We start from the raw sequence: 25981 nt of genomic DNA on the forward strand, positions 1-25981 counted from the left end.
CACCCCCGCCTTTGCAGAAGGCCCCTGGGGTGCTTCCTAGAAGCTACCAGGCTCCTCTGGACCCAGTGTGAAAACCCAGCACTAAAAGACTTCCTAAAAAGTCTTGCAGCTCCATCCTCATCACCCTGAACACTCGGTGGAACCCCAAGGAGGCCCTGAGGCTGCTGCATTGCGTGACTTCACTAAAACTGGTGAGGTTTCTGGATTTGGAAGCTAAGGGGCTGGCTTCACCCAAGAGGCTCCGAGCCTCCGAAAAGGGCCTCCCTGCTTCCACTGTTGGCCACCGCCCTCCCTCCCTCCCTCCACGGATCAGTCAGTCAGTGCTCTTTACAAACCCACCTCATCAGGTTCCTCCACTGCTTACAACTCGACTTAGCATATAATGTGAACTCCTTCCTTTGCCCCTCCAAGCCCTTCATGAGTCCGCCCTTGCCTCCCTCTGCTCGTGGCTCATTCCCTCCTTCACTGCGTGCCCTTGGAGCTCCAGCTACACTGGCTTCTGTTAGACCCTTACTTGTTCCGGTCTGCTTTTTGCCATGCAGCCTCTGTACCGGCGTTTCTCTGCCTGGCGTGTGTTTCTGACCCTCTTTACAAGGTTAGCTCCTTCCTGCCACTTAGGTCTTGGTCCAGTGTCACCTTCTCACAGAGACCCTCCTTGACTAGTCACTTCCCTCTATCAAATCGCCCTGTTGTGATTTTTTAAAATAGATTTAATTTGTTAGAGCCCTCTGAGACTCACAGCAACATTGAAGGGGAGGTACTGAGATTTCCCATGTCCTCCTGCCCCCACACGTGCACAGCCATTATCAATAGCCCCACCCGAGTGGTACATTGGTTACTGCTGATGAACCTACACTGACACAGCCTTATCACCCAGAGACCATAGTTTACATTAGGGCTCATCTCACTCTTGGTGCTGTATATTCCATGGGTTTGGACAAATATATAATGACATATATCCATCATTATAGTATCATACAGGAGTTTCACTGCCCTAAAAATCTCTGTGCTCTGCCTATTCCTCCCTTCCCCAACCCCTGGCAACCATAGTTTTGCCTTTTCTAGACTGTCATACAGCTAGAATCATACAGTATGTAGCCTTTTGGGATCACCTCCTTTCACTTGGTAATATGCATTTAAGGTTCCTCCATGTCTTTTCATGGCTTGGTAACTCTTTTTAGTGCTGAATAATATTTCACTGTCTGGATGTACTGCAGTTTGTTTATCTGTTCACCTACTAAAGGACATCCTGTTTGCTTCCATATTTCAGCAATTATGAATAAGGCTGCTGTAAACACCCAGGTGCAGGCAGAACGTGTGTTCTTCATTGCACCTGTTGCTGCCTGATTTTTTGTTCAACATTTATTTCCTATCTTCCCCCGCTGGCACGTGAGCTCCATGACAGTGGAGAAACCCCTATTGTCCCCATGTGTATTCTCTAGACCGCTGCCAGGTCTGTTGAGTGAATGAGTGGCACTCGGACTGCCACCCCAAAGTCCAAGATGGGTTCTGCGTGAGGGGACGTAGAGCTGCCAGCGGAGCCCTCTCAGCACCACCAGTCTTTCCTTCCTATCACTTCAGATGTGTTGTGACCACCAGAGCAGCCTGCTCAGATTGGGGCTGTGGGAATGTGGGGAGCTTCCAATGGCAGCAGCTTGCGGAGCCGTGGGCCTCTCGTCCGTCTGCCAAGACAGCTTGTGGAATCAACACCAGGGGCCCCCCAGTCTGGGGAAAGAAAGCAAACCAGGACCCAGAAAAAAGGAAAAACAGGCTGTGATTGTGGACGGATAATCTCTATTACGACTTGCTGCTGTTACTGGTAATGAATGCCAGGGAGGTAGCCAGAGCGCTTCCTTCAGGCCCCGCTCAGTGGCAGCAGCTAGCATCTATTAAGCCTTTTACTCTGTGCCCCTAAGTGCTTTCTGTAGGACCTGTGTACTAAGCCATCACAGCAGTCCTGTGCAGTAGGTGCTGTATCATCCATAGTGCTCAGGTGAGAAAGACAGAGCTCCAAAGGTTCAATACTTGCCCATGGTCCTCACCTCGTACGTGGGGAGCGGATGCAAACCCACGCCATCTTGCTGCTCAGCCAAGCTCTCAAGCTTAAAGGCGTCCGCACCAGTGGTTGATCATCACCCAACTCACATATGCTTTTCTGGGCTCAATCTTGGACATTTTGCATTCAAATCTCCCACAAGGCTTGCACATTTCAAGGCCTTGCATTCAGGGAGGTTGCCTAAGTGTAAGAAGCATCCCCGTGTAAGATAACAGAGGCTGTATGGCATTCAAACTCAAAACAAAATTAGTTTTGATCTGCAGGCCTGATTTGGTCCCTGCCTTAGAAGGTTAAGGGTCCAGGGATCTGTGTATAGAAATCGTGCCCAGGTGATTCTGATAAGCATCCAGTTTCCTTCCTGTGTGGGCACTTTAACAGCAACACACCTGACCAAATGTCACTTGGATTCTTTATGAAACAGTAAGCCCACTACTTCACATGGCAGAACATTTCATGTTCGTGACTCCAATCTCTCTCTCTCACGCTCGCTCGCTCGCTTTTCTTTTCACACAAGAGGTTGGGGAGGGGACTTGAGATATATAAGAATTGAATTAATCATATTCCCCAGTTCATAGTACACCATCAATCCACACAAGATTTCTCTTGGCTTTATTTATTTTTTACTCACTCTCTCCCCCAGCAGTAGGTCCCCCTCTAGTGTATTTTATATCCTAACAATCCACCTCTTACCTATTTGATTTGTTATAAGAGGACCCTTCAAACACAGTATATCGGTAGCGTGTGTGGGTGGCGTGTTTTGTTGTTATGAATGGCATTGTAGGGTGGCTGTATTTATTAGGTGATTCTTCCCTAAATCTCAGGCCAGTTCCTGCCTCTCTGGAAATTCAACCCATCTGATCCTAGTTTTGCCCTGATTGCCCTCATTGAGCTAAACAGAAAACTTCCCCACCCCCCTCCAGCATTCAAGACAGTCCTCAGGGCCCCCTCTTCTGCAGCTTTGATCCGCCCTCTCCCAGGATATGGGATTTTCCTTGTTCTTCCTCAGGATGCTCCACAGATAGATAGCCTTCCTCTTGAAGGACTTGGTCTAACCCCCCCGCACACACTGGATGGTGTACTTGTCTACCCCTAGGGATAATCTCTTGTGTTATTGGAAGGGCCAGGAGAGGAACCTGGTGTTTATTATGTGGCCTGGCCATACAGCACACGCGTGCAAGCACTGAGATTTGACTGGAAGCGTGAATTTAATTGCTCTAGGTTAGAACCCCCTGCCCTTATCCCTTTCTCCCAGGTTATCAGGATGGGGGACTTGTAAGCCTTGGTGATATGGGGACGCCGTCAGGCAGGGCATCACGGTCCTCACTCGGCGTTGGGTTCTTTGTGCATAGCACTAGACCCTCCCCATGCTCAGACAGCTGTTGACTCTCCCCTTCCTTTGACTGGGATGGAAATTTCCTCAGAATGTACCGGGAGGATTGCAAGCCATAGGTGAGACAGGCTGAGTGGACCTGGCTTGGGAAGCTGAGGGTGCTGATATGCTCATGTGGAATAACCCACCCGCCTCGTCCTCTGCTCTTTTATCTTTATGAGCATATTTTAGAGACCAATGTTATATATTTCTGTTATTGAGGTAAAATTCACATATCATAAAATGAACCGTTTTAAAGTGAACAGTCCAGGGGCATTTAGTATATTCACAGTGTGTGTGTGCAGCCATCACCTCTCTCCAGTTCCAAACATTAGCATCACCCCAAAAGGAAACCTTGTACTGTTAAGCAGCTGCTCCCCGTTCCCCTCTGCCTCTGGTAACCACCAGTCTGTGTTCTGTCTCTATGGATTTGCCTATTTTGGATATTTCATATAGATGGGATCATGCTTCCCATTTTGTGTCTGACTTCTCTGATGAGCCTAATGTTCTCGGGTTTCGTCCACATCGTAGCGTGTATCAATCAGCATTTCATTCTTTTCGGCGGCTGAGTCATATTTCATGGTACATATGTGCTGCCGTTTGTTGACTCGTTCTTTCCTTGATGGGTATTTGGGCTGTTTCCGCCTTTTGGCTAGTGTGAGTGATGCTGCTATGAACGTGTGTGTACATGTACTTGTTTGAGAACCTGTTTTTAATTCTTTGGGGCATATACCTAGGAGTAGAAATACAGGGGCCTATGGTAATTCCTATGTTTAATTTCTTTTGAGGAACTGCCAAAATATACATTTCCTGAAATAGCAACTTTACTCTGGAACTTTCCTGCATGTTGAGAGGCAGGGAAATTGGATGGGAAAACCCTGGGCTAGCAGTCAGGAGACCTGGGTTCTTCTCCTAACTTTTCCACAAATCAGCCTTGTGGCCTTGAGCAAATCACTTCCTTTCCTAGGCTCTTGTTTCCTCATCTGAAAAGTAAGGGGATTGCAGAAAGCTAAATAATACTTACATTCTCTTCCTCTTTTAAGATTTTATTGAGGGGGGAAAAAAATGGGTTCCAGAGAGAATTGTCAAACAGCTAAATGTAATTATCTCTAGTTCTTTTTCTACTGCGTTTTTAAGTTGTGAGTTAAAAACACCCCAAATAATTGGGCTTTTCTCCCGCCAATGTGTTTCTAGTTCATGAATAGCTTCTGGCTTCCTTTTTCCATCAAGATTCCCAGAATTAAGGTATCCTTCTCTTTCCCATCACTCCAACGGCTGGGCAGCGCCTTAGCAAAACATGGCAGACCTGGAGCCAATATTGGAGCCATCCCCACTGTCTTTTCCGAAGGAACGCTGAGCCTTCCCCGAGAGCTGGTTCTCTCAGCACTAAGGTTTCAGCTGAGTAGCCAGAGTCTGGTCTTTGGTGATATATAATAGAAGTCAGCAGACTTTCTGAGACAGTGTAAGGACCATCTTAGAGCGTTAAGAGGAAGCACCAAAGACCTCCTGTGGTACCTTCTAGCGAGATGGTCCCTCCTTGGGAGATTCTCTACTTTCTGAACCCTGGCCAAAGTGCAGTACTTGTGTAGGAAGGGAGATTTTTTTCCTCCATCAGTTGGTAGCCTTCACAATGTGCTGCCCAGATCCAAATAATGTGCTCTTCTGTACCACCTGGTGGTTTTCTGGGGGAACATGAGGTTTAAAAATTACATGTGATCCAGGTGGTGTATTTCCTAAGTCAGTCATTCATTTGTTCATTTTTCATTCACCCTTCACATATTTTTGAGTGCCTGCTATGTTTTAGGCACTATGTTAGAATCTAGGAATAACCAAGAGGGGGCACCTCCCTTTGTAGAGCCTCTGTTTTTATAGGGGATATAGAGTGGCTTTTGGAATTAATACAAAGTGACCGGTGCTATAATAGGGATGATGTTCAGGAACACAGACAAAGGCCACGTAAGTCATACTTGGAAAATCCTAATGAGAGGGCAGATTCAAAGAGTGTTCTAGACAGATGTTAATCTGTGCAGAAGTCAACACGACAGAACGTGATGCACAGAGAGATCTGGTAGAAGCTCCGTATGGGCTGAACACAGAACACAGGGGATGAGAGGGTGATGAGAGATGAAATTGCAGAGAGGGCTGCGTCTTGCAGGGCCTCCGAGCCGTGTCAAGGACTTCGGCTTTAACTTTCAGGCAGTAATGAGCTAGCGGGTTTGACTGGGGGAGTGGCATAGTATTTATATTTGCACTTTAGAAATAACTACTATGGTTATGGGTGGAGAATGAGTCAGAGGGGCGAGAGTAGAAGTGGGGAGATCACTTAGGAAGCTGATTCAGTAACTGGCGTGAAACGATGGTGACCAAAACCAAGGTGGAAGCAATGGGAAAGGAGGCAAGCGGATGGAGTCCAGAAATACACCCGAGGCTGGGGACTGGTGTTGGGCCCCGCTTCCAGGAAAGGAACGGCTGCAGCCTGAGTCAGAATCCTTAGCTTGGCCCACACCCTGGCACCAGGGAGGTACCTCTTCCTCCGGGTCTTCAGAGGCATGACCTTGTCTCCCAGGAGAAGCCCGGGAGCCCTGCTCTTCTCCCTCCACCCTCAGTCAGTGTAGGTGGGAGACGGTGGGTATACAGTTGAGAACAGGCTTCAAGATGCTGCCAAGTAAAACAGGAACAAGAGAACAATGTGTCCATTTTGATAGGTGGCTATCAGTCCAAGAAAGCTGGAAGAATTCTGGGGGGCCCTCCTCCTGCATTCCTCTTGGACTTGGTCCCATGGTGGAACAGCAAACTGGACCAATTTTTAAGACTCCATATTTCTTAAAGCTCTTTGAGTGTCAGCCGTGGGCCTTTCTTGTTCTTCTGTCTCAGGAGGAGGGGAAAAGGGCTTGTCTCTTAAGGACCCATTTTAGGCTCCTTGGACCTCCATTTTTAACCCTTCCTCCCGTAGGCCCTGGAATGATTTCTTGTGTCTGAGGATGTAAACATTGGGCTGTCATAATGTTGCTCATTCTACCAACCCACTAGAATACCCTTCTGGGCCATTGTCTCAGCACTGCCATTATCTCTAAAGAGACAGGGACTGCACAAAATATCTGCAGAAATCATTCATTTAAAAAAAAACAAAAACCAAGTCCTCTGGGCAGCGAAGTTTCACCTGTCTAACCCCTGATCCCCTGTGCTGCCACCTTCACCCTGTCCCCCTCTCCCTGGATCAGAGGACATCAGTGTGATCTTGTTTCTATGCTCCTACCCCAAACACACTCAAACCCAGACCCACTCAGCACATATGGTTCAGAGAAGCTGTGAGATCGGTGTGTTTATTTCTGGCCCAGTGCATGGCCTCTTCTAAGTGCTGGGCCTCTGGACCAGGGTTTATTTTCATGACTGTTCTTCGTAGAGTTGCCCTTCCTTCTAGAACACTGGTTCTCAACTGGGGGTGGTTTTGTCCTCCAGGAAACAGCTGGCAACATCTAGAGACAGTTTTGATCGGGGGCAGAAGTGGGCTCTGCTGGCATCTAGTGGATAGAGGCCAGGGATGCTGCTTTGCATCCTAAAATACCCACGACTGTTTCCCACACTAAGAATTGATGGTTGCTGGATGTCAGTAGTGCAAGGTTAAGAAGCCCTGTTTTAGAACATCCGTCTGTGACCACTGCGTCCTTTTGGCCCTGTAAGATTGCTGGAACAAGCCATGAGTTCAAGAATAACTCACTTGTTGTATTTCTTTCCACAGCTGAGCTCTGTCCGGGAGGCCGAGTTAGAGCGGCTGGAGGCAGCAAGACCCCGCTGGCCAGGGAGCGGGGAGCGGGGCCCAGTGCTGAGGATGGCCAGGCTGCAGCCACCACCCTGGGTCCAAGCAGGCCTCCTCCTCTGCTTCCTTGGCCTTGGCGGGGCCATCCAGATTCCTATGGATCGTGAGTTTACTCAGTCCTCTTTTATTCTCCTGATTTGGGGCAGAAGAGCTGGCGCGCAGGGGAGAGTTCAGACCAGCTTTCGAAGAAGGTTGGGGGAGGGGAAACAGTAGGTTCTAGGTGCAGAGCTGGGTTTCCCAAAGCATGGCAGCAAGCAGGCTCCTGTTTGGGAATGTGGGATTGTGAGTCTGCAACGCTGTTTCTCAGGGCTGTGGCTGAGTGATACTCAGGCTGCCTGGGAGCCTGCTGAGGCAGGACCAGAGGTGGCAGAGTTTGGAAGTCTGAGTGTCCTCTGTGGTCTGACTTGGCCATCAAAATGGAGTTTCCAGGGGCGGCTGGTTAGCTCAGTTGGTTAGAGCGCAGTGCTTACAACACCAAGATTGCTGGTTCGATCCCCACATGGGCCGCTGAGCTGCGCCCTCCACAACTAGCTTGAAACAACTACTCAACTTGGAGCTGATGCGTCCTGGAGAAACACACTGTTCCCCAATAAAAAAAACATTTAAAAAAATCAAAAGAGAAGAAGGAAAAATAAAAAGGAGTTTCCAGTGACCAAGTGAGTGGACAGTTATTTGCCTTTCTAATACCTGAGCTGGACTCTTCAGGCTCTCTTGGCTGGACTGATAAGGAGGACAGATGGCCTGGGGAGGGTTGGGAAGGGGATTATTTTGCAAAAGACTGCAGCTTCGTGAGACATTAAAATAGGGCCCCATTATAATGCCACCATGGGAGAGCCAGGCACTGATTCCTGCTGTTTTCAACTCTCCCATGGTAAAGTTGAAAAGCAAAATCCATCTCATTCTGTTTTCCATGGTAGGGGCATTATTTGGCCATCAGAATCAGAAAGTAAGGGGCTTGAAATGCTGGTCTAACAGCGTGTCTCCCCCAGCCATGTCTGTGGTCACATTCATAATGGTCCATTGACTGGCAGCCACGCCTCTTGGCTCTGCATCTAGATGTGCATCACCTTCGCCCTAATTCTGACACTTCTATCAGGACGTCTTACACCCCAGTGCTAAGATGGGGGCACACCACCTCTGTCCCGTTTCCTCATTTCAGGAATAGATGGGACCCACATGATGCCAATGTTGACTTGGGCCCTCTCCAGGTGACAGATGTCTAGGGAAGGGGAGGAGAGTGATACAGCCTCCAAGCAGTCCCCACTGAGCTTTCCAAAGCCAGACCCTGGGGCCTGGAGTTAGCAGAGCTTGGAGAAGAGTTGCAGGTGTCTCTGCCCCCTCCCACCCCGCATCACCAATAATAGCTGCCCCAGAGGAGTGGGCACTTCTGGATGAGAGAAGGCCAAGAGAAACTATAGGGTAGAACCAAGGCAAGATGAGCAAGGCCTCTGCCGCCTTCCCAGTAGCCCCATGTGTGAGTGTGTGTGTGTATGCGCACGTGCGCACGCGTGTGGCATGCACGTGCACACACATGCACATACACTCAGGGAGTGGAGACGGGTGTTGTAAACGGAACTATTCCATGGAGACCATCTGCACGGCTGGCTCAAGGAGAATTTCTCATTAACAGTCCCAGGCAGATAATCTAATAAGGAACCTGATAAGGCCCTCCCTCTCCCTGGAGAGGAGGGAGGTGCAGAGGAAATTGGGTTATCCAGGAAGTGGTGACGGCTCATTTCTCTTCTGCCGCTTCTCCTCACTCACGCACCTGCCACTTTGATCCCGGAGGCTAGTGGGTGAGGAGTTCCTGCAAGGTGAACCTATAAATAGATGGCTTTGACATCTCTGCTAGGAATATGGATTTTAAAGCTGTACCACAGCCGCAGGCAGGTGACTGAGCAGTCAGTCTCTCCAAAGCACCAGCCGTGGAGCTCAGAGCTTCAAGCGCCCTGACCTCCCCACCACCATCTCCCCACGTGAGGAGGGCCCGGAGGAGCCACCCTTCCTGTGCTGTTGTGTCCATGGAAACTCAGGCCCTTGCTTGGTCACGGTCACACAGCAAATGGGTGATGGAGTTGCTAGAAGAACCTAGGTCTCTTGATGATCCCCAGTCTGGCGCTTGACATGCCCATGGAGACCTCTGGTACACCTGCTTCTTTAGTTCTTAGAACTCCCTGGAGTAGCAGCTGCGTGTGCCTGGCAGAGACGCTTTACAGGCATCGTTTCCTGTGATTCTCACAGCTAATCCACAAAGTAGATATTGTCCTTAGCTGACAGGTTGGAAACTGCGGTGCAGACAAATAAAGTCATTTCTCCAGCTCACCTGTGGCAGGGCCAGCGTGTGACCACATCACCTCCCTGAATGAGGAGATGAGTCTTTCTGAGACACCAGTGCCCCAGGGTGTGTTAGAACAGGAAACTCAGGCTGCCCCTGCCCCTCGCTGGTTGCTTCAGGCACAGTGGGCATGGCTGCGTCTCCAGAATGAGCCTACGAAAGTTTAACTCAAGACAAGAGAAAGGCAAGCTCTCCAGAAAGGGCTCAGTTGTCCTGGGACGAGGTCCTCTACAGCCTGGCTTCTCTTTCCCGCTGGGCCCAGCAGATTATCTGAGCCCATCTTCCTTCTCACCCTGGGCTGAGACCCAGTGGAAGGGCTGGGGAAAGACCAGGCATCCCTTTTTCCCCAAGCTTTGTTGAGATATTACTGATGTATAACATATGTAAGTTTAAGATGTACAACTTGATGATTTGCTACACTGATGTACTATGAAATGATTACTACAATAGGGTTAGTTAACACATCCGTCCCCTCACATAATTATCTCTTTTTGTGATAACTTGTAAGGTCTACTCTCTTAACAGCTTTCAAGTATAGTTGTTATAGTACAGGTGTATCTCCTTTTATTGTACTTCACTTTATGACACTTTGCAGATACTATGTTTTTTACAAATTGAAGGTTTGTGGCAACCCTGCCTTGAGCAAGTCTATCAGTACCGTTTTTCTAACAGGATTTGCTCACTTCATGTCTCTGTTGTCACATTTTGGTAATTTTCACAATATTTCAAACTTTTTCATTATTATTATTATTTTTGTTATGGTGATCTGTGATCAGTGATCTTTGATGTTACTATTGTAATTGTTTTGGGATTGTCACAAAACACGCCCATGTAACACGGCAAACTTAATCGATAAATGTGTGTGCTCCACTGTCCGGCCGTTCCTCATCTCTCTCCCTCTCCTCGGGGTCTCTCTATTTCCTGAGACACAACAATAGTGAAATTAGGCCAATTAATAACTATACGTGGCCCCTAGGTGTCCAAATGAAAGGAAGAGTTGCAAGTCTCTCACTTTAAATCAAAAGCTAGAAATTATTAAGCTTAGCAAGGAAAGCACATTGAAAGCCAAGATAGGCTGAAAGCTAGGCCTCTTGTGCCAAACAGTTAGCCAAGTTGTGAATGCAAAGGAAAAGTTCTTGAAGGAAATTAAAAGTGCTACTCCAGTGATCACACGAATGATAAGAAAGCGAAACAGCCTCATTGCCCATACGAAGAAAGTTTTGTTTTAGGTTTTTAGATTTTATTAGGGAATTGGGGAAGGGGAACAGCCAAGTTGTTGTCCTTCAGTCTTAGTTGTGGAGGGTACAGCTAGTTCAGCTCCAAGTCCAGTCGCCATCCAGCTACCCGTCGGTAGCTCGCGGCCGCTCAGCTCAAGGTGCCATGTTCAATCTTAGTTGCGGGTAGGCATAGCCCACCATCCCATGTGGGAGTCGAATTGGCAACCTTGTTCTTAGGAGCACGTGTTCGCACCAGCTGAGCCACCCTGCCACCTGTTAGCAGCGGCAGCTCAGCTTAGGCACAGCTCACTGGCCCATGTGGGAATCGAACCGGCAACCCTGTTGCTCAGAGCTCGCGCTCTTAACCAACTGAGCCACTCGGCTGGCCCATGAAGAAAGTTTTAATGGTCTGGATAGAAGATCAAACCAGCCACAGCATTCCCTTAAGCCAAAGCCTAATCTGGAGCCAGGCCCTAACTCTCTTCAATTCTGCGAAGGCTGAGAGAGATGAGGAAGCTGTGAAAGAAAAGTTAGAAGCCAGCAGAAGTTGGTTCATGAGGTTTAAGGAAAGAAGCCATCTCCATAACATAAAAGTGCAAGATAAAGCAGCAAACACTGATGTAGAAACTGCAGCAAGTTATCCACAAGATCCAGCTAAGATAATTCAAGAAGGTGGCTGCACTAAACAACAGATTTTCAATGTAGATGAAACAGCCTTATATTGGAAGAAGATGCCATCTAGGACTTTATAGCTAAAGAGAAGTCAATGCCTGGCTTCAAAGCTTTAAAGGACAGGCTGACTCTCTTATTAGGGGCTAATGCAGTTGGTGACTATAAGTTGAAGCCAATGTTCATTTACCATTCTGAAAATAATACGGCCCTTAAAAATTAAGCTCAGTTTACTCTGCCTGTGCTCTATAAATGGAATAACAAAGCTTGGATGACAACACATCTGTTTATAACATGGTTTACTGAATATTTTAAGACCACTGTTGAGACCTACTGCTCAAAAAAAAGATTCCTTCAAAATATTACTGGTCAGTGACAATGCACCTGGGTCATCCAAGAACTCTGATGGAGATGTACAACAAAATTAGTGTTGTTTTCATGCCTGCTAACACAACATCCATTCTGCAGCCTATGGACCAAGGAGTAATTTCAGCTTTCAAGTCTTATTATTTAAGAAATAGATTTTATAAGGTGATAGCTGCCATAGATAGTGATTCCTTTGATGGATCTGGTCGAAGTAAATTGAAAACCTCCTGAAAAGGATTCACCATTCTAGATGCCATTAAGAACATTTGTGATTCATGGGAAGAGGTCAGAATGTTAACATTAATAGGAGTTTGGAAGAAGTCGATTCCAACCCTCATGGACAACTTTAAGGGGTTCAAGACTTCAGTGGAGGAAGTAACTGCAGATGTGGTGGAAATAGCAAGAGAACTAGAATTATAAGTGAAGCCTGAAGATGTGACTGAATTTCAGTACTCTTATGATAAAATTTTAATGGATGAGGAGTTGCCTCTTATGGGTGAGCACAGGAAGTGGTTTCTTGATATGGAATCTATTCCTGGTGAAGATGCTATGAAGATTGTTGAAATGACAACAACTGATTTAGAATATTACATGAACTTCGTTGTTAAAGCAGTGGCAGGATTTGAGAGGACTGACTCCAATGTTTGAAAAAGTTCTGTGGATCAAGTTCTATCAAACACTATCACATGCTACAGAGAAATCATTGTTGAAAGGAAGAGTCAGTTGATGTGGCTGAAGTTCATTTATGTTTTATTTTGAGAAATTGCCACAGCCACCCAGCCTTCAGCAACCACCACCCTGATCATTCAGCAGCCATCAACATCGAGGCAAGACCCTCCACCAGCAAAAAGATTACTCGCTTTATTACAGTATTGTCTTTATAGTAGTGGTCTGGACCCAAACCTGCAATATCTCTGCAGTACGCCTTCCTGTTAATTATAGCTGCCATGCTGTAAATTAGATCCCCAGAACTTACCCATCTTATAGCTGGAAATGTGTACCTTCTGAGCAACATTTCCCAACCCCTAGTCCCTGGCGACCACCATTCTACTCTCTTTCTTTGAGTTTGACTTTTTTAGATTCTACTATAAGTGAGATCATTCAGTGTTTGTCTTTCTCTGTCTGATTTATTTCACTTAGCGTAATGCCCTCAAGGTCCATTCATGTTGTTGCAAAAGGCAGGAGAGATATCTGTACCCCCATGTTCGTTGCCACATTAACTCACAATAGCCAAGACATGGGAACAAGCTAAGATCAGGCACTCTTAACTTTCCCTGTGTGTTGGCTGGGGAAAAGGGGGCGGGGGAGGCTGCCCTGCCAGAGTGCCCTCCCGTTCACTTGCCCCCTCAGGGGGCGTTATCTATGCCGTGAGGATGGGCCATTGCTTCTGCTCTGGGGAGCTTGAGTGCAGCAGCCTTCCTGGAACAGAGCCCCGGGCTGCTACACAATCCCTCATTGAAGCGCCCGGCCTCTAGCCCCCACCACCCTGCCAGCTGAGTCACATGCACCCACCTCCCCCTCACCAGCCCCAAGGAGAACAGCGTGACCTTTTAAGAAAGCAAAGGGTCACCTCATCAACCAGAGAGGTTGGCCAAAAAGTGAGTCTGCTGACAGCTGGTCCCTCTGTCCCCTTCCCCACATCAAGAGACCCAGCATTTTTCTCCTAGGAACTCACGGAGCTGGACAGTGGTGTGGGAGAAAACACTTCCTCCTCACCATCATCCCAAACAGTGCTGCAGGATGACTGCATCAACTCTCTCTCTCTCTCTCTCTCTCTCTCTCTCTCTCTCTCTCTCCCTCCATCTCCAAGGGATAGGCACCAGAGGGCACAGATATCAGAGCCAGGGAGAGAAAAGAGGTGCTTGCAGAGCCTGTTAGAAGAGTTTCCTTCTCCTTGGAAGTCAAAGGAGCAAATATATTCTCCACTCCACCTTGTCATCCAGCAAGTTCCATAGGAGAGAAGGGCAGGTGGTGTGGCACGAGGTGGGGAGTTGGGGGTCAGAGGACTAGAAAGGTCACCCTGTCTCTCGGCAGGAAACCCCCACTGTTTTTCCCTGTGTCAGCTTGTCTTCTGGGTTGATTGTGTCCCTGTAATAAATTCCTTGGTAGCATAATGGTGGCTGCAGATGTCATTACCTCTTTAGGCAAGTAGATTCTCAGTAGGCCTCTGGCCTGATTTCAGTGTCAGGGTAGGGACAGTATCCGGCCAGCTGTAGCTGCCCTGAGAGTCTCCATTCCCCCAAGGTCTCCCCTCTTAACTCACTTTGGCCCAAAATGTCAAGGAAAACAGTGCTGAGGCCCTACTTGACTAATTTACCTCTCTGGCCAAGGACAGACATGTAAAATCATCTCTGGACCAGGCAGCGGAAGAGCTGGTTCTCATTCCAGTTCTGCCACAGACTTCCTATGCGACCTTGACCAAGTGACTTCCCTTCTCTGGATTTCAGATGCCCTGGACAATGTCTAGGGCTCTTTCCACTGAACCGGGCTTCGATTCTATAAAAGAGGCTTGAAGCCTATGTGGGCACAGGAGAGCCTTTGTCAGGCTTCCCATCCAGGGCAAGGCCAGAGACCTCAGCTGTATGTGAGCACCCAGGAGACGCCAAAGGTCTCTTGAGATGAAAAACCAGGGACGTAGGCTGTAGCCAAAAGCAGTGGGTCAAGTGTCGGCCCTGCTTCTGAAAGTGGCCCCTTCTCCCCACCTCCCCCACTCCCTTGTGGCAGAATATACCATCTAAAACCGACCCCACTGCTTTTAGTCTGTCCAGAAAGTCATATATGGCTGAAGGTGCTGTGATGGGGAGCTCCACAGAGCATGTGTTCAGAAACCATAGATTTCTGCTTTCATTCCTTTTTGTTTCCTGCCAAGGGCACCAGGCAAGTGGTAAAACAGACAATATTTCTCTTCTGTGGCCCAGCAGGCTTTATAGAAAGAATTATTTTGAACCTTTTCGTGGGTCTTACTCTCAAGACTTTCTCAGTTACTGACTGTGTACAGTAGGACACGCATTCCTGCCGCCCTCCACCTCCCCTCTCTGTCCTCTCTTCTGTGATTCCTCCCACATCATTTGGTCCTGTCTTAACTCTGCCTTCTCCGGACTGCCCCCCTCTCATCCCCTAAACTCCTCTCCCACATCTCACGATGGTCAAGTCAGAAAGCTTCCAGGTCACCGTGGCTCACCAGCCTCTTCCCCTAGGCAGCACTCACTCTGGAAAAGTTAGCCCTCAACACCAGCACAGTATCTGATGTCTGCATCCGCATAAAATAAGGGTGACATATTATTTCCTGATATGATCATAAGGAAAAGACATCTTTAAAAGTTACAGCTAAGAGCTCGCTCAAGAGTGTGAGCTCTGAGCAACAGCAGTTCGATTCCTGGCCTGAGCTGAGCTGCCGTTGAGCTGCCAACAGGTGGCAGGATGGCTCAGCTAAAAAAAAAAAAAAAAGTTACAGCAACACATGTTCTCTTTTCTGCAGACAAATTTCAACCAATACCTTCTTCCCACAAAGGACATACCATCTAAAACCTTGTATTCAAAGCATGGTCCACAGACCACCAACATCCCCATCACCCGGCTGCTTGTCAGAAATGCTGTATATACTGAATCACAACCTGCATTTTAACCAGACCCTCCAGGCGATTCATATGCTTGTCAAAGTTTGAGAAATACACTCTCCTGTACATGGGCACGTGCACATCTCAGATGCAGGCTGGGAAGGTGTGTGCCATCTGCCCTGTTACCTGCTTTGTGAAAAGCACGGAAGGGAGCCGTGGGCTCTGCTTCATTCATCCTGCAGTTGCGCAGTGGGATTTCTGTAGGGCAGTGTACTTCTGCCATGAGCGGGACTATGAAAATTCATCTGTCCCTAGAGTTTTACAGAAGCGAAGGCTTTCTCTTTCATGTGTGAGAGAGAAGGAGCAGTGGGAGGAGTGAGGCCTGTGGACCTTGCTGGGACCTTGGGGCTTTGTTCTGTAGCAATGGTTCAGATCCACCCCTTTCCAGCCTCACCCTGGTATACCCTTGGCCAAGGAGCATCTAGAAGTGACACGTGGCATCCTCAGCGCCCAGCCTCTTTTGAGCAGCATTGCCACTTCGTTTGGACTTAACCTGGTAACATCTTCATTTGGTCACAAGCCGATCTTTCTGCTCCACTCCGTGGTTTGGTCTCCTGGGAGAGACGGTGCCTGCTCCGCGAAGCACTCGCTGGGTCCGTCTGCACTCCAGCTTGGGTCTTCCATCAACTCCTGCAGCTGGGAGGAGGAGAGAGCCCCTGCACAGCACCCTCCCCTAGCCCGCCTCACCCCTCTCTGCATGCTGCGGTGTGAGGACACCTGGGCGATCAGTCATGCGTGATAACTCATGTCTTCTTTTCTCCTCTCACAATGCTAACCCATGGGAACTAACAGCAAACATTCAGAATGAGCGTAAGTCCTGGGCGCCTCTCTGCGCTTGTGCCCCTGGGAGGTAGGAGGGCAGGAAGGAGGGGTGAGAGGGGGCCAGGGGAGGACACGCGAGAGGATTCTTGGCCTTTCCACCCTGCCTGCTGGGGTTTCTTGACACTGAAGCCCTGCAGTGAGGTCCCTTACCTCACAGGAAGGAAAGAGGTTCATCCTATGGCTATGTAGGCAGAGGAGCAGGTGGGTAAGAAGGACCATTCAGGTGGCTGGCATGGGAGCCCTGGGGAGGACTGGAGCTCAGGACCAAGAGGAAATAGCTACTCTTTAGCCTGCAGACGAGCCCCTGGGAAGTTCTCTGGGGACTAAAGCCTCTTTCAGCTCCATCCTCACCAGTGTGTCCATCTGTTGACCCTCCAGGGCTCAGAACCATCACAGCCCTTAAGTTCTAATAATCTAGCTGCTTTTTTTCCTTTATTCATTCAGCAAACATTTATCAAGAATGATTGTGCCTTAGGCATTATACTAAACATTGGACATAGAAGAGGTCAAACAAAAGCCTGGCCTTCAATTTCTCCTGGGGATACTATGAGATCTTAAAGGGCTTCTTCACGTGCTTAGTCAGTGACATGCACCCCCTTTCCTGCAGTCTCTAGAATGGGGCACTATCCACCACCTGCTTGCCTGATTGTGTGGCTCCCAAAGCTCTTAATTTCAGCCGTCCCCCAAGCCAGGGACCCGGGCAGGTCCCTGCAGCCCTGACCACCTACTGTCTGCCCTGTTGCAGTGTCCCAGCCCCCGACCATCACCAAGCAGTCAGTGAAGGACCATATCGTGGATCCCCGAGATAACATCTTGATTGAGTGTGAAGCAAAGGGGAACCCTGCCCCCAGGTGAGTGCACTGGCAGGGAAATCCAAGCTGGGTGGACGGACGGAAAGGGGCCTGCAAAGAGGGCATTTAAACCACTCCCTGATGAGGGTTGCAGCGGCTGAGAAATTAAATTTATGCATTCCAACCATCTCCATTAAGCCCCCACTAGGCAGAAAGTACAACTTGGATAACTAGGACATTAAGCTCATGAGGAAACTGGGGGCCAAAAAACTTAAGTAGCTTAAGGTCACACCGAAAAGCCAGGACTAGATATGAAGTTTTCTGACTTTCAGTATAACATTCTTTCCACTGCCTTATGTTCTCGTCATCCCCTACATGCTTAGTTTATAGGAAGTCCCTCTCTATGGCTAACTCGAGTCTTTCATTCTGAGCTCGTCTCTGCTTGTTTCTGAGCACTCATGGGATGTGAGTCCACATGAGGTGAAAGCCTGCTGTGTGCCAGGCTCTGTTAGAACTGTTCCTCACACTGTCTTGTTCAACCACCTCACTGTCCTTTGGGAAAGGACCTATGTCCTTGTGAAGTGAAAGTGAAACGGAAGCCCAGAGATATTAAGTACCTTTTCCAAGGTCCCTCAGCTTGAGAGTGGCAAAGCCTAGATCTAAACCCAGGCCTCTGATGCCCCAGGCCAGGTTTGTTTATACCGACTCGTAGGCATTGGCGATATGCAGATGGTTCGCTAGGCAACCCTCATCTTTAAAGCACCTTCCAGGCTGGAGCTTTCAGGAGCCTCATGCCAGATTCAGACCCAGACGTGCCAGGGCCCTCACGTGGGGGGGGGGGGTTTCAGCAGGAGAAATGAGGCAAGGCAGAGCCTCGGGTGTGTGGCGGCCTTCTTCTGTCCCTGGTCCCTGGGTTTGCATGAGCTGGTATGACTCAGAGCTATGAGCCTGGAACAAGCAAAGCGTCCCCCAGCCATGGTGGGAGAAGCAGGAAGCGCCCTGAAGGGTCAGGCAGGACACGGGTGACCTTGCTTCTGAGGGCTCGGTTTTATGAAGGCCGCTTTTTCTTTCAAAGCTGCCCCTCCTGGGCTGTAATGTGTGGCCACTGCCTTTCAGCCTCCACCCACTGAGGAGGGGCACAGATCACCGGAACCGTTTCACGTTGGCTTTAGAGTCGATTATCAAATAAGGAGGCACGAGGAACAGAGCCGGCTCCCTGATGCATGGGGGTCCGGTGAAATGTGAACTTGGGTTTGCATTCCGAGTTGGAGGTTGGGAATGGAAGCAGCATCTAACTCGGGATTTAAGACAATCAAAATCACTGCCTACTCCTCCAAAGAGCATAATCCCCAGGGACTACGTGGGTATCTACCACTTAGAGCCATGACTGCCAGCCTTAGCTAGGTAAAGGTACCGTCAGGGACCTGCCCCCCGGAGATTCCCCTGGGTGGAACTGGGGACGCTGCATTTTATCAGGCGTCCCAGGTGGTTCTGCCTCTCAGCGAGGGCTGGGGCCCACTGGCACGGAGATGTGGTTTGGGGACTGAGTCCAGGACGAGGACACTTAAGAGTCTCAAGTGGAACCCGGAACCTGTTACTCTTTGTTGCTCCTGCCCGCCCCCAATTGTCCACAGCTTCCACTGGACTCGCAACAGCAGGTTCTTCAATGTCGCCAAGGACCCCCGGGTGTCAATGAGGAGGAGGTCTGGGACGCTGGTGATTGACTTCCGCAGTGGCGGGCGGCCAGAGGAGTATGAGGGGGAATACCAGTGCTTCGCGCGTAACAAGTTTGGCACGGCCCTGTCCAACAGGATCCGCCTGCAGGTGTCCAGTGAGTAGCGTGGGGCGGGGCTGAGGTCCATTCCTCTGTACGTGGAGGGGAAGGCATGGATGGTGGTTGCGGAAGGGCCGCCCCTGCCTTTGGCCTGTTGGTGCACTGGAGCCCTCCATGTCCTGCCTGCTTTGCTGCCGCTGAGCTGGGACGCACCTCCCCAGCTCACAAAGATTCCTTGGAAAGGAAGGTTCCAAACCAGAGCCTTGACCAGCTTCCTTGGCCAGTCTGGGTACAGGAGGGAGGGAAGAGAGGAGCCTTGGAAGAGGCGCATCCGCGCAAAGGGCCTCTCTCACCCCACTCAGACGCATGGGCCCTGTCCCTCTCTCCGGCCTCCCTCATTCTCCTGTCTGCTCTTTCCCTCCTCACATGCCCCCCTCTAACCCCGCACCTTGCCCTGGCCCCAGCCATCACCCTCATTTCATCCTCCTCTGTGTTTCCCCCCAGAATCTCCCCTGTGGCCGAAGGAAAGTCTAGACCCCGTGGTGGTTCAAGAAGGCGCTCCCTTGACACTCCAGTGCAACCCCCCACCCGGACTTCCGTCCCCGGTCATCTTCTGGATGAGCAGCTGTAAGTCTTAGGGGCCTGGTGTTCTGTGCCTGTTTTCATCTTAGGGAGTGGGGTGGGTGTGTTAATGGGGCGGTGCTTGCCCAAGGCGAGCAGACCTTGACTTGTGGGAAGCAGGTGTGGCCACATGGCTGAGAACACAGGCTCTGTAGAGAGGCTCTGCTTGAGCCCTTCCTAAAACCACCTGCTATTAGCTGGGTGATCTTGAGCAAGTCGCTTAACATCTCTGGGCCTGCTTCCTCTTCTGGAAAAGGAGGGCTGATAATTGTCCTTATCTAATAGATTTATGGTAAGGATAAATAAGTCAATACATCTAACGTGCTTGTAACAGGGCCAGACACACAGTAAGTGCTCAGTAATATTTGTGATGACGAAGAGCAAGAGAAAAAGGAAGAAGGAAGAAGAGGAGAAACTATTTTTTTTTCAATAGACCAATTGAAGGTGGACTGACACCAAGTTTCCTCTTTCAATCTTTGGTTGGCCTGGATTCACTCTTCTTGTAGGACAGTATGGGTGGGAGGCGGGAATGAAACCTTTGATAAATAAATGATTGATGGGGAGGTAGGGTGTTTGGAGCAGGGGATAGAGTGTCATCATCCAGAGCTTGTCCTGGCTCAGTTTTGGAATGAGGCTCATTTATCCACTCTGGACCTCAGTTTTCCTCAGTGTCTTTCGGTGTTTTCAATCCAACTGAAGGTGTCAAGGCTGTGGGGAGCATTACGAGGGTGAATAGAGGACTGCCATCTATCTGTGTATCTTCCTGGCTTCCCTTCCTCCGTCCACTTCTGCCTTCCCTCACCCCTCCTTCCATCCCTCCTTCCCTATAGACGCATCCATCTGTCAATCTGTAGACCTCCTGCCTGCCTGCCTGCCATCCATCACTCTAGCCATTCCTAAATTCTTACCAGCCTACTTCCGAAAGAGGCTGCCTTGTAACTGAGGCAGCGTGTGCGGTGTTTTGCAGAGTGAGGGTGGCTTCGTGCCCAGTCATTGTCCCTCTCTTCCCTCATGACATTGCACATCAGTGGGGAAGGTCGCCTGTCCACAGGCTGGGGTGTTGGTTTTTAGCTAACAGTTCAGACTCTCCTGTCTCATCCCCTGCATCATACTCGTCACCAAGGTGTGTCCGTGCTACCTCCTGAGCAGATCTCGTGACCCTCCTTCTCTTTCCATCCTCACTGACATCTCCCTAGCACAGGCCACCGTCAGCATTTCCCTGGATTGCAATAATTATCCATAACTGGCCTCCCTGGTCTTTCTAAAAACATAATGTGACAGTTTCACTTATATGCTCAAAGCCCTTCACTGACTCCTTCATCATCTCAGACAAAGCCTGAACTCCTTTCCTCGGCACACAGTTTCCTTCCTGATCTGGTCCCCCCTGCCTCTCCAGTCCTTCCCCCGTCCCCGCCCCCAACCCCCTACCCAGGCACTGTCACCTTTAGCACACTGTTCCTGCTGCTTAGAACCCTCTTAGCTCCTTTCTCTTCTGCCTGTTAAGTGTCATGCAGCCTTCAAGCTGCAGCTCAAGGCCTCTAGAATGGACTGGCTGCTCGTCTCAGTTCATCCTCTTATCTGGGCTTCCACTCACCACACTGCACCGCAATTATTGATTTAGCCACTGTTTCTTCTACTAGACTGCAGACTCTTTGAGGGCAGGGACTGTCTTATTCATCTCTCTTCCACTAGTACCTAACACAGTACCTGCACATAGCAGGCCTACAGGAAACCTTGGATAAATGATTTGAACAACTGACCAGCCCATCATTGGAAAGTTGGCGTCATTAACCTTGTGCTTTAAGAAATGTTGACTTAGAGAACACGTGCGGATAGGAAGGAGTTTGCTATGAGTAGTCAGCCTTAGAAGTATACTTTTACAAAGCAAATAGCCTGGAAACCTGGCCATTTGAGTTTACATGAAGTACAGTGCTTGAAAAACTATAGATAATGCATTCAGCATTCTCAGCCACTCCTATGATCTCATTAATTCTAAAAAGTACACATTTTGATTTTTCGCATATCTAAAATGGGAAGGCATCCTAAAATTGATGGTATGCATCTTACAATTATAACTGGTAATGTTTTTTTCTTTCTGGGGGGGAGGGGTTAGAAAAGAAAACAGGTGAATTTGACTTGATTTGGGAGATTCTGAAGGATCATGCCCCGTCCCATCTGGCCTCGGAGCCAGTCAGATCTTCTGTGACATGATCGGGAGATAGAAAAATAGGGTCATAGAGCATGGATGTGATGAGCAGGCAGGTCTGAATCTAAATCCTACTCTTCCCTCGCTGCTTTTGCAGCCGGAAGAGTTATGTCCTCTGCTTTCTTATCTGTAAAATGAGAATAAGCCCACTTCAGACTTGCGAGTGAGATAGACCAAATAATGTGGAGCTCCTGGCCCTCTGTAGGTGCTCACTCGCCGGAAACTTCATGGTGATTATTACTCTGATCATGACTGCTAACCTCCCACTGTACCTCTGCTTCCTTATAGCCATGGAACCCATCACCCAGGACAAGCGGGTCTCCCAGGGCCACAATGGAGACCTGTACTTCTCTAATGTGATGGTGCAGGACATGCAGACCGACTACAGCTGCAATGCCCGCTTCCACTTTACCCACACCATCCAGCAGAAGAACCCATTCACCCTCAAGGTCCTCACCAGTAAGTGCAGGCCCCTGCCCGGGGCCGTGGGGGCCGGGGGCGGCAGCCCACGTAGCCCAAGCAGCCCCTGGCACTGGGTCTGGGGAGAGCCTTGTCTCCAAGGCTGACCTAGAAATCTTTCCAGCTCATGGTGCCTGAGCTACTTTAACTTCCTTAAACCACATCTCCTGGTTCTTTGCCCTGAGTTTAACTTGGCCGTACTCTAACCCAGTGCTTCTAAGACTTTGGTGGGAATCAGAATCACCTGGTGAACTTGGCACCATCCCCAGGCCCAGCCCTATCCCACCACTTGGCGCTTGATTAGCTCCCAGAGGATTTGGGTGCTCCGGAATTTGAGAAGCATTGCTTTAAGTGGTCGTCCGGCATCCCTCTCCTGTGCTCAACTTCATGACTTCTTTTATTTCTCGTCATTGTTTGGTTGTCTTTATTTCTAGCATAAAGCCACAGAACGGAATATTCAAATTAGTAGGTACACCTACATGAATTGCGTTTGATTCTGTGATACGTGTATGTGCTATATGGAATTGCTGCGTTTGCAAGTTTGCAGGTTTATGTTTAGTTTTATTTTGTTTTTGTTTTTATTCCCTGATTCTGTTTAACTGGTACCAAAGCAAGTCAGCGTTTCCTGACCCATTATAGTGTTGGTGGCCTTCCAGGAGGAGAGAGAGACGCAAGTCAGTTCAGAGACATACTTCTTGCCAGGGAGCCGCTGGCCTGGAGCTTCGGCTACAGAGCCCGCCACCTGCTCAGGACACTGAACGTGGCTGTGTTGGTTTACCCCATGCGTTTATAACATGCCTTCCAGAGAACAGCCCCCTCCCCAGAGACTTTAATCTGTCTGACTCAGCTGTGAATGATGTTTTCAATACTGTGGAAAGTGGCAGTTGTGGAAGAGGCCAGGCAGGGGTCACCATGTGTGTGCTGGCAGCTTCCACAAGTCAGAGAAAAGAGGTCGAACCCTGGTTTCTTGGAGCCCACATGCAAGTGGTTGATGACACCTCCTTGGAGGATGTGGGAGGCTGGGGCAGGCGGGGAGGCTTGGATGAACTCACTCCTCACTTAGGACAAGTGGGGGCCTGACCCCCTAATGCCCACTTCTTTCCTCATCAGTCCCTGCGCATAATGGAAACAGGCAGTGCCGAGAGTCAGCCCAGCCCCGCGCTGTTTCCATCATGGCATCGAGTTGGAGCCACAAGAAGCAGCTTCCTTTCTGTTCCCTTTCTCCTGCTGTGGGTTCTTCTTGCCTTTCTCTTCATGTTCTTCCCTTTTCCACTTCCTTCCCCTCCCTCTTTCTTACTTTCCCCCCTGAGCCCATTTTACCCACCTCTAATCCTCCCCCTGCTGCCTTTGCGGGTCCCCACACACTCTTTTGAGCTGCCCTTATTTGATAGCCAACAGGCTGGCCAGAAACCCAGGACAAGGCCTGGCAGGGCCGCCCAGCTTCAGTCTGCTTGCTGCTCTCGCCTGGCTTTCTTCTTCCAGACCCTGGCCCGGAGAAGAGCCCTGGAGAAGGAAGTTAGGTTGTCTGAAGTGTCGCTTAGTGCAAGTCAGGGGTGACTGCCTGCCAGCTGGCCGAGCTGGGGAGGACAGTGTGGTCTGCCCAGGACCTCAGAGTGGCCTCCAGAGTCAGACAGGGCTGACAGCATTGGGCAGAGGGAGGGGCAGAACTGTTAAGAGCGAGATGCACGCTGAGCTGTTCCCTGGATGGCCTGCAGTGCCATTACCTGAATCCCTTTCTCCCTGCCCAGGAGATGCTTGAAGGCAGCCTGCTGTTTGGGGACTGAGTCAGGTGACTGTCTGCGGTCCTGGGCAGAGGCCCCCACTGTCACACAGGGTAGAGGCAAGGAGAGGGAGGTGGTGAAGCGCCTTCCTCTGTGGAATTAAGCAGTTAGAGATTTCAGCTACATTTAAAGGTTGTACTTTCCAGAAATTTCCTTTTCTCTGTGGTAAAGGATGTTTGTTACTGCTCCGTTTCTGGGTTCAACCCCCTACTCCACTGAAAACGCCCAAATGCTGAAAATCCCCCAGGTGCTGGGAACAGAAACCTGTCAGCTTCCTGGGGTCTCCCGGGGCAGCTCTGTCCGGAACAAGTTCTGGGCATCTGCGCCAGCTCAGATTTGGACACGGTTGCTTAAAATAGCACAGTGGAGCTGTCTCCACTTCCTGCCTGGAAAGGACACAGGCTTTTTCTTATACCTTTAGAACCAGGTCTGGGGGTGGGCAGCAAAACAGCCAATTGGGACAGCTTCAAAGACTCTGTTCTCACCAGAGTCTGGGTTTCTGCCAGAGTTTGCCCATGGGGGAAGAAAAAAAAATCTCATCACAGCCAATTTTGCATTACCTGCAATAAAGGAAGGGGAGAAAGGCATCTAACAGAAAATACTGGGCAATCTGAAATCACTTTTAAATTTGTTTGGGGATGTAGTGAAAGACAGACAGAGTCGGGCTAACAAAGACGTGCCTGTCCCTCTTCCCACGCCAAGACAGATTCTGTCCCTCCCAGTGCCCTTGCCACACGAGCGGCAGTAGTGGCGAGAGAGGAGGGTTCTCTGTGAGGCAAACACAAAGCAGCGCTAACTCTGCCTCCTTCTAATGTCTGCTGTCTAAGCCATGCTCTTCGAGGAGTCAGAGGTCTCCATGAATTTCTCAGATGTGCTACAGAATCCACAAACTGGGGGGTGAGTCTGAACTTGGGTCACTTGTCTGGAAAGAGATAGGCTCTGTTTCACCTGGTGGCATGGGAGCGTTAAACAAGGCCCCGTCATATGTGCGTGTCCCTTTGCTCCCCCAGCAGAGGAAGGTGATGGAGTCTAGCCACAGCCCTGCCTACCCTTTGCCACTCTGCCTGTTCATTGCCTGGCAGGGCAGTTCCCACCTTTAGCTCCGGACAAACCCAAGCTGACGTCCCAAACACAGGCTAGGTCTCTTACCACAAACCCCATCTGGAGAGGTCAAGTTCTGAACACTGGGTATTAGGCAGGTTTAGGATGCAGCACAATGCGTCCCGAAAAAGAGCGCCATGGCTTCCACCATCAGCTGTAACAGGATCTGAGCTGTCTTCACATATGCAAATGCTCTGGCACAGCAGCTCTCCTCCCCTCAGGCAGTTGGACGTGTTCTGGGCTTCTCAGAGCTGTCTGCTTGGCTTCCAGTCAGCTGTTCCACCCTCCTCCCCCCACTTTCTGTGGGTACTGTCAAAACTTGAGCCCAGTAGCTGGAAGTGGACAGTAGTAGAAGAGTGAAAAGTTACTTAAGGATGTTGGCATGATTATGTGCCCTATTTCAAAATGTCTTGCTCACTGTGAGTTAAATGCCCTAGGGTTTTCATTACCTCATGTTGGAACCAAGACCACACCACTGGTCTTGCTCCGTAAGGAATATCTTTACCTCAAGACAGTCCAGAGAGTTCTGAATCTCCAGCTTAGTCAGCAGGCCTTTCTCAGTCCAAAGTGTAGAAATCAGTGCTTGCGCAGCTCTCTCTCTCTGTCTCTCTCCCTCTCTCCCTCCCTCCCTCCCTCTCTCCCTCTCCCTTTCTCCCTCTCTCCCTCTCTCCCTCTCTCCCTCTCTTCCTCTCTCCCTCTCTCCCTCTCTCTCTCACACTTTTTCCCAGGCTCCCTTTATAATCCTAAAATCTGAACCTCAGCCTAGCTCCGCCCACCTCCCTGGACTCCTAGCCTCCTTAGAAGGAGGCCTTTCTGCCAACATCTGGGAGACCAGAGTGGTGCCCACCTGTCAAGTTGGGCGCTGCCAAGGGTCCCTCTGTCCCACTCTGTTGATGAACTGTTTCTCTTGGACTGCCTTCTCTCCTTCTCCTCCCACCCCTTGCCACTTAGCTTCTGCTCAGGTAGGACTTTGCTCTTCC

At 49.7% G+C, this 25981-nt stretch overlaps 1 protein-coding gene across 1 annotated transcript in view; it reads left to right on the top strand.

The window, feature by feature from the left end:
• Window positions 1–25981, top strand: part of NFASC (neurofascin) — a 193115-nt gene that overhangs the window by 109273 nt on the left and 57861 nt on the right. Inside the window, exons 3-8 of the mRNA XM_019649618.1 lie at window positions 7165–7345; window positions 16239–16256; window positions 17014–17119; window positions 18694–18890; window positions 19338–19460; window positions 21949–22119. Of these exons, the coding sequence (XP_019505163.1) occupies window positions 7165–7345; window positions 16239–16256; window positions 17014–17119; window positions 18694–18890; window positions 19338–19460; window positions 21949–22119 (796 nt within the window). The remainder of the gene's footprint in view (window positions 1–7164; window positions 7346–16238; window positions 16257–17013; window positions 17120–18693; window positions 18891–19337; window positions 19461–21948; window positions 22120–25981) is intronic.

Source organism: Hipposideros armiger, unplaced genomic scaffold (assembly GCF_001890085.2).
Source record: "Hipposideros armiger isolate ML-2016 unplaced genomic scaffold, ASM189008v1 scaffold_134, whole genome shotgun sequence".
Lineage (NCBI taxonomy): Eukaryota > Metazoa > Chordata > Mammalia > Chiroptera > Hipposideridae > Hipposideros > Hipposideros armiger.